This window comes from Maylandia zebra, linkage group LG20 (genome assembly GCF_041146795.1).
Source record: "Maylandia zebra isolate NMK-2024a linkage group LG20, Mzebra_GT3a, whole genome shotgun sequence".
Classification (NCBI taxonomy): Eukaryota; Metazoa; Chordata; class Actinopteri; order Cichliformes; family Cichlidae; genus Maylandia; species Maylandia zebra.
Window position 1 is genome coordinate 5,747,550 of NC_135186.1, and position 13,353 is coordinate 5,760,902.

Sequence of the window (13,353 nt, forward strand, 5' to 3'; positions counted from 1 at the left end):
TGAAACCATTAGCCCACGAATTTGCGGCAATAGCTTACAGGTCAATTCTGCGTAATTAGCAATTTTGGTGCTTAAGAAATACATTTTTTAGACAATCCTCATTATCCCCCAAAATAAAATGAATGTGTGCATACATAACTCCCGTGCCTTATTGCCTTATCAGCCAGAAACAATAAAACTACAGTTACTTTATACAGATCCGTTCTGCTGTACCCGGATAGGTGATCATGACATTTTGAGGAAATGTCGAAGACCTGCAGCTTGGAAAAAAACGCAGACCAAACCCTCCTGCATCCACCTCTGATGTCCCGTGTGCCAGCGGCGCCGCGCGCGCAGGCAGTTGGAGTCCTCACCGTGTAGACGAGCTGGACTCGCGCATTCAAAAACCAGTTTTAAGCTGCTCGCGAACTCTTTGTGTTCCTTAAACGAATTTACCCAACAACAATTATTTCAACCTCAAAACGTTCACTACGCAAACTACCACCGCTAAGGGCTTGGTTTAAATCCGCCTGCCCGCGGTGCATGCGGGACCATCGGGATATCCTACATTAATGTACCAGTGAGGAGAGCGGAGGACCGAGGTGCTGGTAATTACTCAGACGCTGAAAACACTGGGACCGACGATGAAAAGAGTAAGCGCTTACATTTAGGGTAGTCTGCCTCAAGAAAGGAGAAAGAAAGCAGTTTGGGTGTATTTAGAGAGAGCAACACCCGCACTTTGAAGAGACCAACTAAACTGTAGTCGTCTACTCGATCTGGGGACCTGCTTGGGTGAAGGAGTGAGGAGATGCGCGGTGTATCATGGATATACGAGAAGGGATGAACGACAGCAAACACCAGAGGATATGTATTCCGGTAAGGAAATACATTTATTTACTTTATTCGGTATTCTACGGAAGCTGCAGTATTCACTATTCCCGATACAGTACTGATTATTTCTTATGCCTGTGCTACGAGGTTGTTGTTATCACCGGTCTACAACTTCCACTTCTGAAATAAACCACAGTAAAGTGGAGTAAAGCTGAATATTTTAGGTATTTACCGAAACGTGATGTCAAAGAAACTGCCTTGCTCATTTTATAATATGCATTTGTTTTTGAAGTATCCCATCAATAGTACGGAGCACACATTCACACCCACATATTAGACATTCAGCGCTCAATTGCACAAGTGACGGCATTGTGTCCATGCCATTATTGCCATGCATGAGTTAGAAAACTAACAGCTTTGAAATCCCAGCTGACTGGTGCCATTTCTCATCAGATAATCACATTCTGCGTCTCCTAATTGGCCATGGCCATCATTTATACCGTGCAGCTTTTTCTGTGAGGCACAAATCCAGACCATCATTCCTCGTTCATTTAAAACCTTTTGGCAGAACACATTGCCGTCAGTGATCACCAGGGGATTGGAATCAGTCCAGTCTCATCATCTCTCCTTTTCTTTGATTGCACCGCGCTCCTCGCTTGATTGGTTCGGATTGTCTAAAGTCCTTTAGCATCCGACTCTGCTGGAAATAGTTAATCTCGTGAAATCAAGCGTCCATATGTTTCATATGGATCTTCTTTGCTTGTGATTCTGCTATTAAGTAAATTACAGTGCTTTTGCTATTAAATGTATTAGAGGTGGTTTTGATTATTAACTCTTCCCTTTGTCAGTGTTTAGTGTTGCCCCTCTCTTAGGGATACCTCAGGGGATGCTTCACAGGCGTAAATACTGTTTTTGTTTCATGTTGGCATACATTCAACTGCATGTTTGGGTATAGTTTTGTTGATTTTGTTGTTTCCACCGAACTGGAAGTGCAGTATCTCCTTTTTAAACATTTGTATTAAAGTGACTGGAATTGTAGAGTTACTACACATCTCCTTGGGGAAGTGAGCTTATGGCTGGGCAGGTTTCTGATGATGTCACCGGGACAGAAAAAGGAGGAGGGTGAACATGAAGTTCATAGTACCCCGCTGAGCCTGGTCTGGATGAGGAAAGAGGAGTCTGAGTTGGCAAAGACAAAAGTACCGCATGTGCATTCTGATTGGTTCAAGTAGGGGTTGCCTTTTTTTATTATTATTACTTTAACAAGTAAGCAAATCTATTTGGATGAGTCACTTGGTTTCTTTAAAATTCTGTTTCAGTTTTGTGTTTCTGCTGTTCATACTTGTCTCTGAGTTCACATGCAAAGAAGTGCAGACTATGGACATTTTACCTGCAGAGCTAAACTCTTTAGTCTTCATCTTTTATTCAGTTGTCTATGCAATAAGTAAGTGGGACACCAGCAGTGCATAAGCTAATCCGTGTGGACAATATGCTTACCTATTGCATTAAAAAGTAAAAAAACAAAACCAAAAGAACTGACTGCTTGAATTTCTTCTTATAGGAATATTAATAATGACAACTGTAATACATCAGTATTCAGTTTAGTGAAATAACGCAGAATTCTTGCATGTATACGAGAAGTTACATTGACAAGGCGCAGTTGCTCTGAGAACTGGAAGCAAAGTTTTCTGCATTATGAACCCCAATGAAGCAGCAAACAAGCGCATTAAAATGACATTTTATATACTAGTTTTAAACATGACAAATCTGTAAAAAGACAAAATTCTGTCAATCTGTGGTTGTGACAAAAATGAGCTAGACATGAACTGTGAGAAAGCTCAGAAAATTAATTAAGTAAATAAGCAAGTTTTTTCAATTGTAGTTTATTGACATAAATACATAATTGCTTATCATTAAAAAAGGAAATATATGTCCACACTGATAAAAAAAAAGTGCAAGTTTGTGCTTTAAAGATATTTTCTAGACCAACACTATAATATATGCATGTGTAAAATGTTTAGAAGGGGAATTGGCCTCCTCTGGATGTGATGCAGGTCACACATGGACTGCACAAGTGTCTCCATTCCTGGAGTAGTGCATCCTGCAGCTGTGCAGTGGTCATTCATCGAAGCTACCACTGTTGAGCACATCAACACATCTTCAATAAAAGACGTATCCGGACTAACTGCTGGCTAATGAAGCGTCCGGATATGATTGTGATCCTGAAAGTCCTTCACTATTCCCACTGTGGGCAGGCAGGTATTGTCCTTTCTAAACAGCCGCAGGGCGGGGTTCTGCTGCAAGAATGTCACAAGTACAGATGGGAGCACTTCATGTTGGTACCGCTATCATGGACATGCAAACCTGCCATCATGGCAGTAGTCAGGTCAACTTAAGTCAGTCACGGCAAGTCAGCACCAATTACAGTGTTGTGTGACCACTGGCTTGTGAATATCTATCTATCTATCTATCTATGCTTTAAACAATGGTCCTTACGGAGACTTAAAATCTGTCTTAGAGGATCTGTCTTCCTTGCAGTAATAGCAGTTTGCCTTTTCTCCATCAAGGGCAGAAAATTACCTCCCATGATGACAGCTGAGATCAAGCAAGTGCTAAATTAGTGTATTTAAAGAACTATTAATTGGGAGGCTTTTATTATCCTAATTGGCATCCTTAATTGGTAATTTAGTAAAAGCATGTGCACTGGGATTGTCAGCTTGTGCCTAAAAACATTTATAGAGTGTTAGAATTACTTGTAAGAGAAGGCAAGGCAGGTTGATTTGTAGAGTTCATTTGCTCGAGGCAATGAAATTTTGACTCTCTGGTTATAAAACACAAGAAGGCGTTAAGATCTAAAAAAAACATGAGGTAAAATTAAAGACAGTACATAATCAGTACTTATTATCTATCTACATATCTGTTTCCCAAAACCATGTATATATCTTACTAATTTCAGACTTTTTCAATGAATTTGTTTCTATGGGTTTAACCACGTAAGCAGCAATGTTTTTAAGGGTTTTTAGAAAATGTTGAAATGGATTTAGATGCATGGCTCTATTCTCGGTTCTAAATAGTGATTACTGAATGAAAGAAATGAATGAAATGAATGAAAGAAAATTCCATTTTTGTGCTTTAAACATGATCTTAAGAATTTTAACATGTACCTGTGTTGTCCTGTCAGCTTGGTGGGTTATGAGAGGATTATATGGTGAGAAAAAAAAAAAAAAAAAGGGGGAGAGAAGGCTGACACAGGAGCCATACCTAAAATAACCACACACTGGCTCATTATGCTAAAATCTGGTCTTGGAGCATGTATGCAAGCAGGGAGAACCTTTCAACATGCTCAGTTGCTCTTGTCACAGGGGAGATTGGAATGAGCGCGTTAGTGGAGCGCCCCTGGTGCGGTCTGGAGAAATGAAAAAGCTGGCATGTGTTATGTCACGCCTGCAGCTTGTGTGCTTAGATCAAAACACTATTAGTCTCTTTGTCTTGTGCCACTATTTGAGGTAGAATCTTGGCTGGGGAATACACTGGCACTTCCTTTGCCTCCTGCGGTGTGCCATTTGTGGGGAAGACGGAAAAAAATATTTGGGCATACATAAAATCTTTAGCTAAAGAAAGTTTTGTTGTTACTCATCATATGCAAATAGATTCTTCTGTGCTTCGTCAACATTGCACTTGTGTTGAATTCTTATACGTAGTACAATAATTAATACAGTGAGAAGTACAGTCACATTTAAATTGTGCAAGGGGCTACAAATACAGATATGGCACCATGTTAAAATTTAGCAAAACCCATAGTGACAATGAAAACAAAGCATAGTCAATATCTACATACCTTTATAAAAATAAAGTAAAAAAACATCTAAAATACATGTAGTGCAGTGAAAAAGTATATTTAATACTTGACAAAAGGAACCTGTGAAAAAGCTAAATGCAGTTTTGAAATAATCTTTTCATTAATAAGTAGGTTAAAAGATCTAAAAAAAAAGTGACACATCAACACACGAAGTCACCGACGTCTGTCAGCTAGGAAAAGGTTACAGAGCCATTTCTAGCCATTACTCACACATGAAGAAAACTAGAGAAAAAGTAGTGAGCCTTCCCAGCAGTAGCCAGCCTACCAAAAATTTAGTATTACATGACTCATCCAGGAGGTCACAAAAGAACCCAGAACAACATCTAAAGAACTGCAGCCATACTTGCCTCAGTTAAAGTCGTGACTCAATAATCAGAAAAAATTGGAAATATGGAATTCATGGGAGAATTCCAAGGAAAACAAACACTGCTGACCAAAAAGAACACAAAAAATCCTGATAACCTTGAGACTGTTGGGTAAATATTCTCTGGACTAATGAGACAAGAAGGTTTGAGTCCCCTTACACCTGGTGTAAAACTAACACATCATCATTATATAATAAGAACATCATAGTAACAGCCATTTATAGTGGTGGTAGTGTGATGGCCTGGCTGCTTTGTTGCTTCAGGATCTGGATGACTTGATGGTACCATGAATTCTGCTCTCTACCAGAAAATCCTGAAGGAGAATGTCCGGCCATCAGTTTTTGCCCTAAAGGTCAAGCTTATTTGGATTATGCAGCAGGACAATGATCCGAAGTACACCAGCAAGTCCACCTCTGGATGACTAAAAAACAAAACCAAAAAAAAAAAAAAAAAAAAAAAAGAAGGTTTTGGAGTGGCAGAGTCAAAGTCTGGACTTCAACCTAGTTGAAATGCTTTGGCATGGCCTTGAACAGGCCATTCATGCTTGAAAACCCTCTGATGTGGCTGAATTATAACAAAGAAGAGTGGGCCAAAATTCTTCCACAGTGATGTGAAATACACACTGCCAGTTATCATAAAAGCTTTATTGCAGTTCTTGCTGCCAAGGGTGGCACAACCAGGTAGAAGGTTTTGGAGGCATTTACTATTTCACATAGAGCCAGGTAGGTTTGGACAGCTTTTTTTTTCTCTAATAAATTGAATTATCATTTTAAAACTGCATTTTGTATTTACTTGGGTTATCTTTGTCCAATATTAAAACTTGCTGGATAATGTGAGGCACTTAAATGTAACAAATATGCAAAAAGAAATCAAGAAGGGGCCAAAGACTTATTCACTGCACTACTATCTACTCCATTATTAGTGGCACTTGTCTGGGAGGTGCTTGTTAAACTTTAATTTGTGTGTGGTGAATCCAAGAATGCAGGACATAGAAATAATTTCACATTTGCTACTACTACCAGTCTCAAGTTGAGCATCACCACAAAATAAATTTTGAATGACCGGAGGCACTCGGAGCTGTGAGATGAGCCACACGTGCAAGGAAAACACTGATCGAGCTGGTGTCTGCAGATTAAGTGAAGCCACAGCTCAGGTGATTAAAGATGCAGCATTGTATGCCATTCCTCCTGGTCTTGTCTCATTCCTGCAGAGTGTGGGAGTCTGGCCTCATTCATGATTCAGAGCTTGGGGGCCGGGAGGGGCTGGAGGGAGTGCATGTGCGTGTGTGTGGGGGATGCTCTTGCTTCTTAGTGTGAATTTTATCTTCATCTGGACTCTCCAACCACAAAAGGGACCCAGAGTAACCTTCTATTAATATATTTTTAAGCCCTAAAAACTGATGACAGCTGAAAGATCGGGTGTAGGGGAGAGGGTCGAATCAGTTGCCATCACTGTCAAAGTGTGCGGTTTACTGAACTGTAGTCTATGGTTTATAAGCTCCAGCTGGTGCTGTCAGAGAACAAGAGGATGAGTGGTGTCACTTTGACAACGCTGAAATTTGGAGGAGTGCTTTGTCTCTACAAATCTGAAGCTTCCCTGGAAGCAGCTGCGTGTCCTCAAAAGTAAAACGAAACACTCGGTTTTGCATTCAAAGTTCTTTCTGCTGTTCTCTCATAAGCTCCTTTAAGTCAGAGAAGATTTCAAGTTTAACTCATTAGCTGATTGACAGAAACCAAACAAGCGCGATTTAGTCACTGAAGTAAATTTTTAAGCAAAGATGCCAAATATTTGATGGGCGTAGCTTCTTAAATGTGGGTATTAGCTGATTTTTCCCGTCTTATATGCGCAAATAAATTCCGTTTCCTTGGGTTTTAAAACAGACAAGTTCACTGGGTGGGTGGATGCTTGAGCATTTGGCTGCTGATAAGACTGCTGGTTTGACATACCATATGCCAGAGACACACTAAGGAAAACGATGGTTGGAGCTCATTAAAATTATTGTGGCCATGTGTAATGAACTTGCTAACTGTCTTTGAAATGGTTGCCTTGAAGACAGGGATCTGGACTTTGCCCACTTGCAGTCAGTTGCCATCTTCAAAGTGATTTTGGTTCTTTAAGATGGTGCTACCACAGCAATAAGGTACTCAGTCTGCTATCAGTTTCAGGGGTCAAGTTGGCAATTATTGCAATCCGCTTGTCATAATATGACAATTAACTGTGATAAATAAGTAAAAGACACAAATCTGTTGCTGTCTATATATGGCAAGAATCACACCAACTACTTACATTAAGAGTCCAACCAGAAGCTCATAGTTAAATAAAACAGAGATTCAGAAATTCCTCCACAAATAGTGACATAGTTGCTGTAAGCTGGCAGTTTAACTGTATGATAACATAGGTGCTCAGCAACATTGCTTTAACGTAGGGAAATACAACCAGCTGGCAGATAGCTGAGCCAAGTCGTTGATGAATTATGCTCATTAGTGCGGATTGATTGCAATGTGTTGTCTTAGTCACACAATGATTGGAGAAAGGTTGTCTCCCACCCAGCAACCACTTTCAATTGCCTTGCTATGATATACAGTGATGTAGCTGACTAAAGAAAATCTTGGTGAAGTCATGCCTAAGTTGGTTGATTGGTTACAGAAAAAAAGAAGCTTTTTGTCTGTATTTAACTAAATCTGCCACATTGCAGATTAATTAAATGTAGAGCCTTACTCTTTTAGCTTAAATTAAATAATTTACAAAATCCAGTGTTGTATATTAAAGAATTTCCACATAGTTATTTTATTTCAGTCATAACAACAAACTCAACATATTCTGGCTCATATTTGTATATATTACCAAAAATATAATAATGCAGACTCAATTCTGGATCGCAGTACAATAATTTTGAGTAAAACTGTTAATCAGCCTCATGTCCTGAGCCGTAACAGTTCCTGTTGTGTATCGTTTTCCATTGGATGGCAAACCGTCCAGCTTGGTTTGAACGCGGCTGCTACTCTAGTCTCTTGAGCCTTCAAAGCTGTGTAGAACAAATTTAGACCAAACAGCAAAATATGTCAATTCAGATATTTTCAGTCTCAAAGCTTCAAAACTTTGCAGGGTTTTCTCTTTATCAAAGTAACATGGACGATTTGGTTGGATGAGCTCTTGTCAACCAGCCGACCTGAAAGCTTCAGGCTAATAACTTGACGAGTGACAAGAAGAAGACAGCGCTGTTAGTGAGTGTTTGCGTGTCATCTCACTGCTTGAGAGAAGAAATAACAGGGTCCCCCAGCTGGTACTGGTATAAGGTTATTGTGGCAAATGAGTATGCAAACCATTTCAAATATTCTGATTGGATTTGTACTGAAAAACTGGTTAAGGCATTAGTCAAAAAGAAAGAAACCATACAAATGTGTGTTCTTCATTACATGCAGTGCACCTGTTTTATTCTCCTTTACTTTCATCTGCATATGTGCAGTGAGAGGCTGACTTTGTGGCTGCGTTCCATTTAAGTGTTGTTGAGTTTGTGCAAATTGGGTCAGGAAATGTTTAGGCCAGGACTGTCATTCCAGGCCTTGATCATAATCCATTTTTCAAACACGGGCTTTTTTTCCAACAACATGAAAGAGGTTGAAACTTGAAAGGCAAAGTTTGAAAGCCTTCCTTATCATTAACTTTCATCTGATAAAGCAAACAAATGAGAGAATCAATTTGTGATGAAAGTAAGTCATTGGCCTTGTCGCTACCACTTAAGGTCACGAGGCTAATCAATTTGCACTGAATAGGAAGTCAAATGCTGGCCACGACTCAACTCCCCTAGACATCATCTTAGTGCTGAGCTTCTTTGGATCAAAAGGCTTTCTTTTGTCCCTCCACTAACCCTGTTGTCTGATGTCTCGTGTCTCGAGGCTTGCAGCCTAATAGAGATCAAAAGATTGGTGTTAGAGGCCAGCAGATAGTAGCTTTTTTGAATGGGGCCTCTCAGTAGTTCACACATTCCAGTCATGTTCAGTTGTGTTGCTGTCAGGGCAGGATAAATTAATTTTAGATGACCAGACTGTAAAACGTTTAATGGCTGACAAAACAATTACTTGAACATTTTTTAAAAAAACATGAAGTGTTTGTCGAAATGCGAGTGTCAAATTGCAGTGACAGTTCAATCTGCAGCCCATGGTGACACACACGTTTACTTTAGTAGTCAAATTAAAACTGTACACATGCACGTTACATTAGATGTCGCCCGGACATTGAAGTAGCAATGCGCAAGTGTGCGGCTGGAATTTTTAAAGACTCCTATTTTTTCAATTAAAGACATAATGTTGAGTAATTTATTCAGCACATTTCTCACAATTATTCACTCAAAGGAGGCACATTCCAAAAATATCCAGGAGCCCTTGGAGGGATTTGAAGTGTCTCTGTTTTATTAATGAAAGCCAACATTTACTCCTGACATTTGCATCGTAATAACTGCGAGATAAGTTGGAACTAAGATGACTCTCTAAACCCAATCTCCATAATGAGATTTATAGGGGAAGGGTGTTGCCTTTAATGGTTAAGTACATGCAGAAGGAGGAATAGTGTAGGCAAATGTGTCAGGGACGCAGTTGATATATTCACATAAGCATCAGTATGCTCTATTATGCTTTTCAGCGGCGCAAGGATAGAAGGCGCGCATATAACTGAGAAAGCGTAATCGTTCAGTTGTCTCTGCTTTTTTGGCACGCGGCTCCTGATAGACTACACTGTATGTTCTTATTAATTCCCCCCCTCTCATTTATTTCAGCATGCTTATGGTTTGGAGTCAGAGGAAGCTTTACCATCAGTCAGTTAAATGTTCCAGGGAGAGTCGGTTTGAACAAAGGCAACGGCTAATTTCCCCCCTTCATCCTTTTTCACTCCATACGCAGCCTCATGTACGCAAACATTTATCTGCTGCTTTATCAGAAAGGATCTTGGCTATCACCATGTTAGGGATGTATGTGTATTTAAACAAATAAACAGGCTGCATCATTGTTTATCAGTGACGGGAGGAGTGCGACTTATTCTCATATCACAACTTGTTTGGGACTTCATTTAAGTAAGAAGGAGAGATAAATTACAGTTTAGCCTTTGAGAAAATCAATTGCAAGTCTCCCAGGGGGACTGAAAATGTTTTTGTACTGTGTACAGTCAGCGCTTTGTGTCAGACGTACATAATCCCCCTCGTTCAGGCAGAATCCAGGAGCCAGGACGCTACTTTATTACGTGCTAGGGATGTGTCTTGACAACCAGCGTGCTTTTTGTTTTGTCTCAGTAAGTTTGAGCACAAGTGAGCAATCCCTTTATGTTTCTCTCGCAGCCATGATCCCTATTATGAAACGTTGAGCACACTTAAGCAAACTCTGCAACAGTGGAAGCCTTTTGTGCACCACAAGATCTGCAGCTAAAACAAAAAGCACCTGCCAAATATTACCTGTTACCTAAAATACGTTTTCTACATGTTAACATTAACTTCTTGTTTTATATGTCACAAACATGGACAGTAATGGTTCTCATGAAATCCATCCAACTGTTTTGAATCGAGATTAGAGATTTTGAATGTTTAATGATTTCCTCCCCTTTGCTTTCTTTCTTCTTCTTTTTTTTTTGACAGAACAACAGTGAAAGTGCTGGAAAGGACAAAGCTGTGATTCTACACACCTGTGATTGGAAGTGAGCTTTTATTGACCTGAGACCATTAAAATGAAGTTGCTATGGAAACTTATAGTGCTGCTGTCATTGGTGGAACGCCTGGCAGGTAAGCCTCCCAAATGTGTATTCTTGTCTTGATGCCTATGGTCTATGTTGAATTCAGAACAGATGGCTCTTAAAATTAAAAGAGAAAAATAAAAGATTTTTTTAAGGAAAAGAGTGCCCAAAGCTTTGAACAATTTTACAAATGTTAGGAAATGTTCATGTTACTGTTCCTTTCATTGGCAGCTCAAGGCAAGAAAATCGACAATCTCTCAGTTGTGCATAGCAACTATTTCTCTCTTTCTCTTTTTCTTTTGTTTTTTCCCAGGCATTGCATCCTGTTGCAAAAAACAATCAGCCAGGTTTCCATCTCTGAAAGGCAGCCTCTTTCTATCAGTTGAGCGTGCAGTCATTCATTTTAAATAGCGCCTCAATTGTTACCTAAATGAGATCGCGCCAGTCGTAGTACTGGAATCTTGCTTTGTGATCTTGCTTTTAATGAGAAACCTAATTTTCCTCCCTTACAAATTTTTCGGGGTCAAATGGTAGCTCTCTGCAGAATGTCAGAGTTTGAAACTGAGAGCAAGATGAATAAGGGCTTTGTTGCATGAGCACAGTATCTTGAGGAATGAGTAATCTTTCATGTTGCCTTGCTCAAAATCAGCAGCCCCTCCTCACAGCTGGGACCTAAAATAATTAGTGTGCGTGCATGTGTTTGTGACTGTCACTGTGTGAATTTACGTGCACACGCGGGTCTTTTGTTTTTTTCTTTTTCAAAAGCGCGACGGCATGTCGGCACCTAAAATTGCCTACATGGCAATTAGCACCACTTATCACTAATTCCAATACACATCAGTGGACGTCTAATGAGGCTTTCCTCGGGGAGCTGTGACTTGCTATGGGATTACAATCTATACCACAATTCTGGACTGCATATTATGGCCTACTTAGGCATTCTCTTAAATATACAGACAAGACAGTGTCTTTGACATCGATGGAAACCCTGGAAGAGTTTTGATGTCAGACAAACTGCCTACAGGAGACAATTTAGGGCTGCAGTCTGCGCAGTCACAAAATTTGCTCTTGCAATCACGAGCTGCAGAACCCACATTCAGACGTTGCTATTCAAAGCAATTTAACGCTTAACAAAGGAGCAGAGGGCAAATCGTTTCTGAAAAGCATTGTGTTGCACGCCCCTTGCTTCAGTCCTGAGCCTGACATTCACAGTTGGTAACACAGAGTAACTGAGCATTAATATTCAGTGTGGAGTTACATTACATTGTTCTGCTTACGATAGAAAAGCATGGTGCAATGTAAGTACAGACCTCCAAAGCCTCTGTGTTCTACAGAAGACATGATCATTCTTTCAGCATGCAGACTTGAAATACTTGGTAGAGACAGTACTTGGTAGGTTATTTATCCAGACTCTGTGTTCTTTTTAAGAGTAAGCATTGGCTGTGTGGGAGAGCAGTAGGGCCAAGGGGAAGTTATTCCCATAGTGAGTTTATCTGAAGTTAACCGCCTCTCCCCCTATTGCTCTCTGAAGGTTTCAATGTCCGGTTGCATGGGTGTGCACTATATACAGGAGTGAGTGAGTAAGACAGAGAGCAAGAGAGCAATCATGATGCAGTTTGCCCACATAGATGCAGCTAACCTTCATACTAGGGATACACCAGTCCAATATTTGGATTGGTCTGATCCTCAGAAAACACATTTGCATCGTCTATGGGGCTAAACTGAATTCTAGGATTTCAGTGTTTACGAAGCTATGCTAAGTAAAACCACAAGCACTGCATGTGGTTGCTAAAGGCAGAGCTATCATATCATAGGGACGGGGTCAGCAGTTGAGGGTATTTCACACCTGCAGTACTGACAGGTTTTTGACTTGATGCCAAACTTTGGTCAAGTGAGCGCAGTGAGATTAGGAGTAAGGAAATGAGGAACTAGCATGATCATGAATGGCAGCGGCCTTAGGGTTGCCAACCGTCCCTTAAAATACGGAATCGTCCCGTATTTCGAAACAAAAGTACACGTCCCGTATTGAGCTAATAAGGGACGCACTTTGTCCCGTAATACAGTGAGAATCAAAAGTAGTCTATAAATGTTTATGGATTTAACGCTTTGTTTGAAAACATAATTCCCAGCCCCTCTCCTGCTTTGTGACCAATGAGCTGACAGCACACTTATGACAATTCGAGTATGACAATTCAGATTACCGCTCATCTCATTGGTCGAGGAAAGGTCGCTTACGGAGAAAATACCGGAAGACAACAGATGACCACAACAAGAAGCATGGCCAACAGGGAAACAAACGCCGACACGGCGGTGCAAGTCTCGGACAACAGTACACCTAAAGCTGGGCAAACACTGTGCGATTTTTTCAGTCACGTTATTCAGCTCCTGCTCAAACTGCACGATTGACTCGCAGGGGTTAGAAGTTCATAGGTCACGATGCAGGTCTCACACTATACGGCCCGATGCTCTGATGCGACCTGAGTGCTCACACTGTGCCTCCATAAAATGAAGGTTATAACAGAAAATCTGTCGCGCTCTCTCTCTCTCCGTCTTACACTCACACAGACACACACACCACCACCATCAACTTTGCTAAATTGCTAA

The 13,353-nt window shown here is 40.4% G+C and overlaps 1 protein-coding gene across 1 annotated transcript in view; it reads left to right on the forward strand.

Moving 5' to 3' along the window:
• The first annotated feature begins 303 nt into the window (after positions 1 to 303).
• cntn3a.1 (contactin 3a, tandem duplicate 1) overlaps positions 304 to 13,353 on the forward strand; it is a 79,563-nt gene continuing 66,513 nt past the window's right edge. Inside the window, exons 1-2 of the mRNA XM_004554164.4 lie at positions 304 to 855; positions 10,655 to 10,798. Coding sequence (XP_004554221.1) covers positions 10,744 to 10,798 — 55 coding nt within the window. The 5' untranslated portion in view covers positions 304 to 855; positions 10,655 to 10,743. The remainder of the gene's footprint in view (positions 856 to 10,654; positions 10,799 to 13,353) is intronic.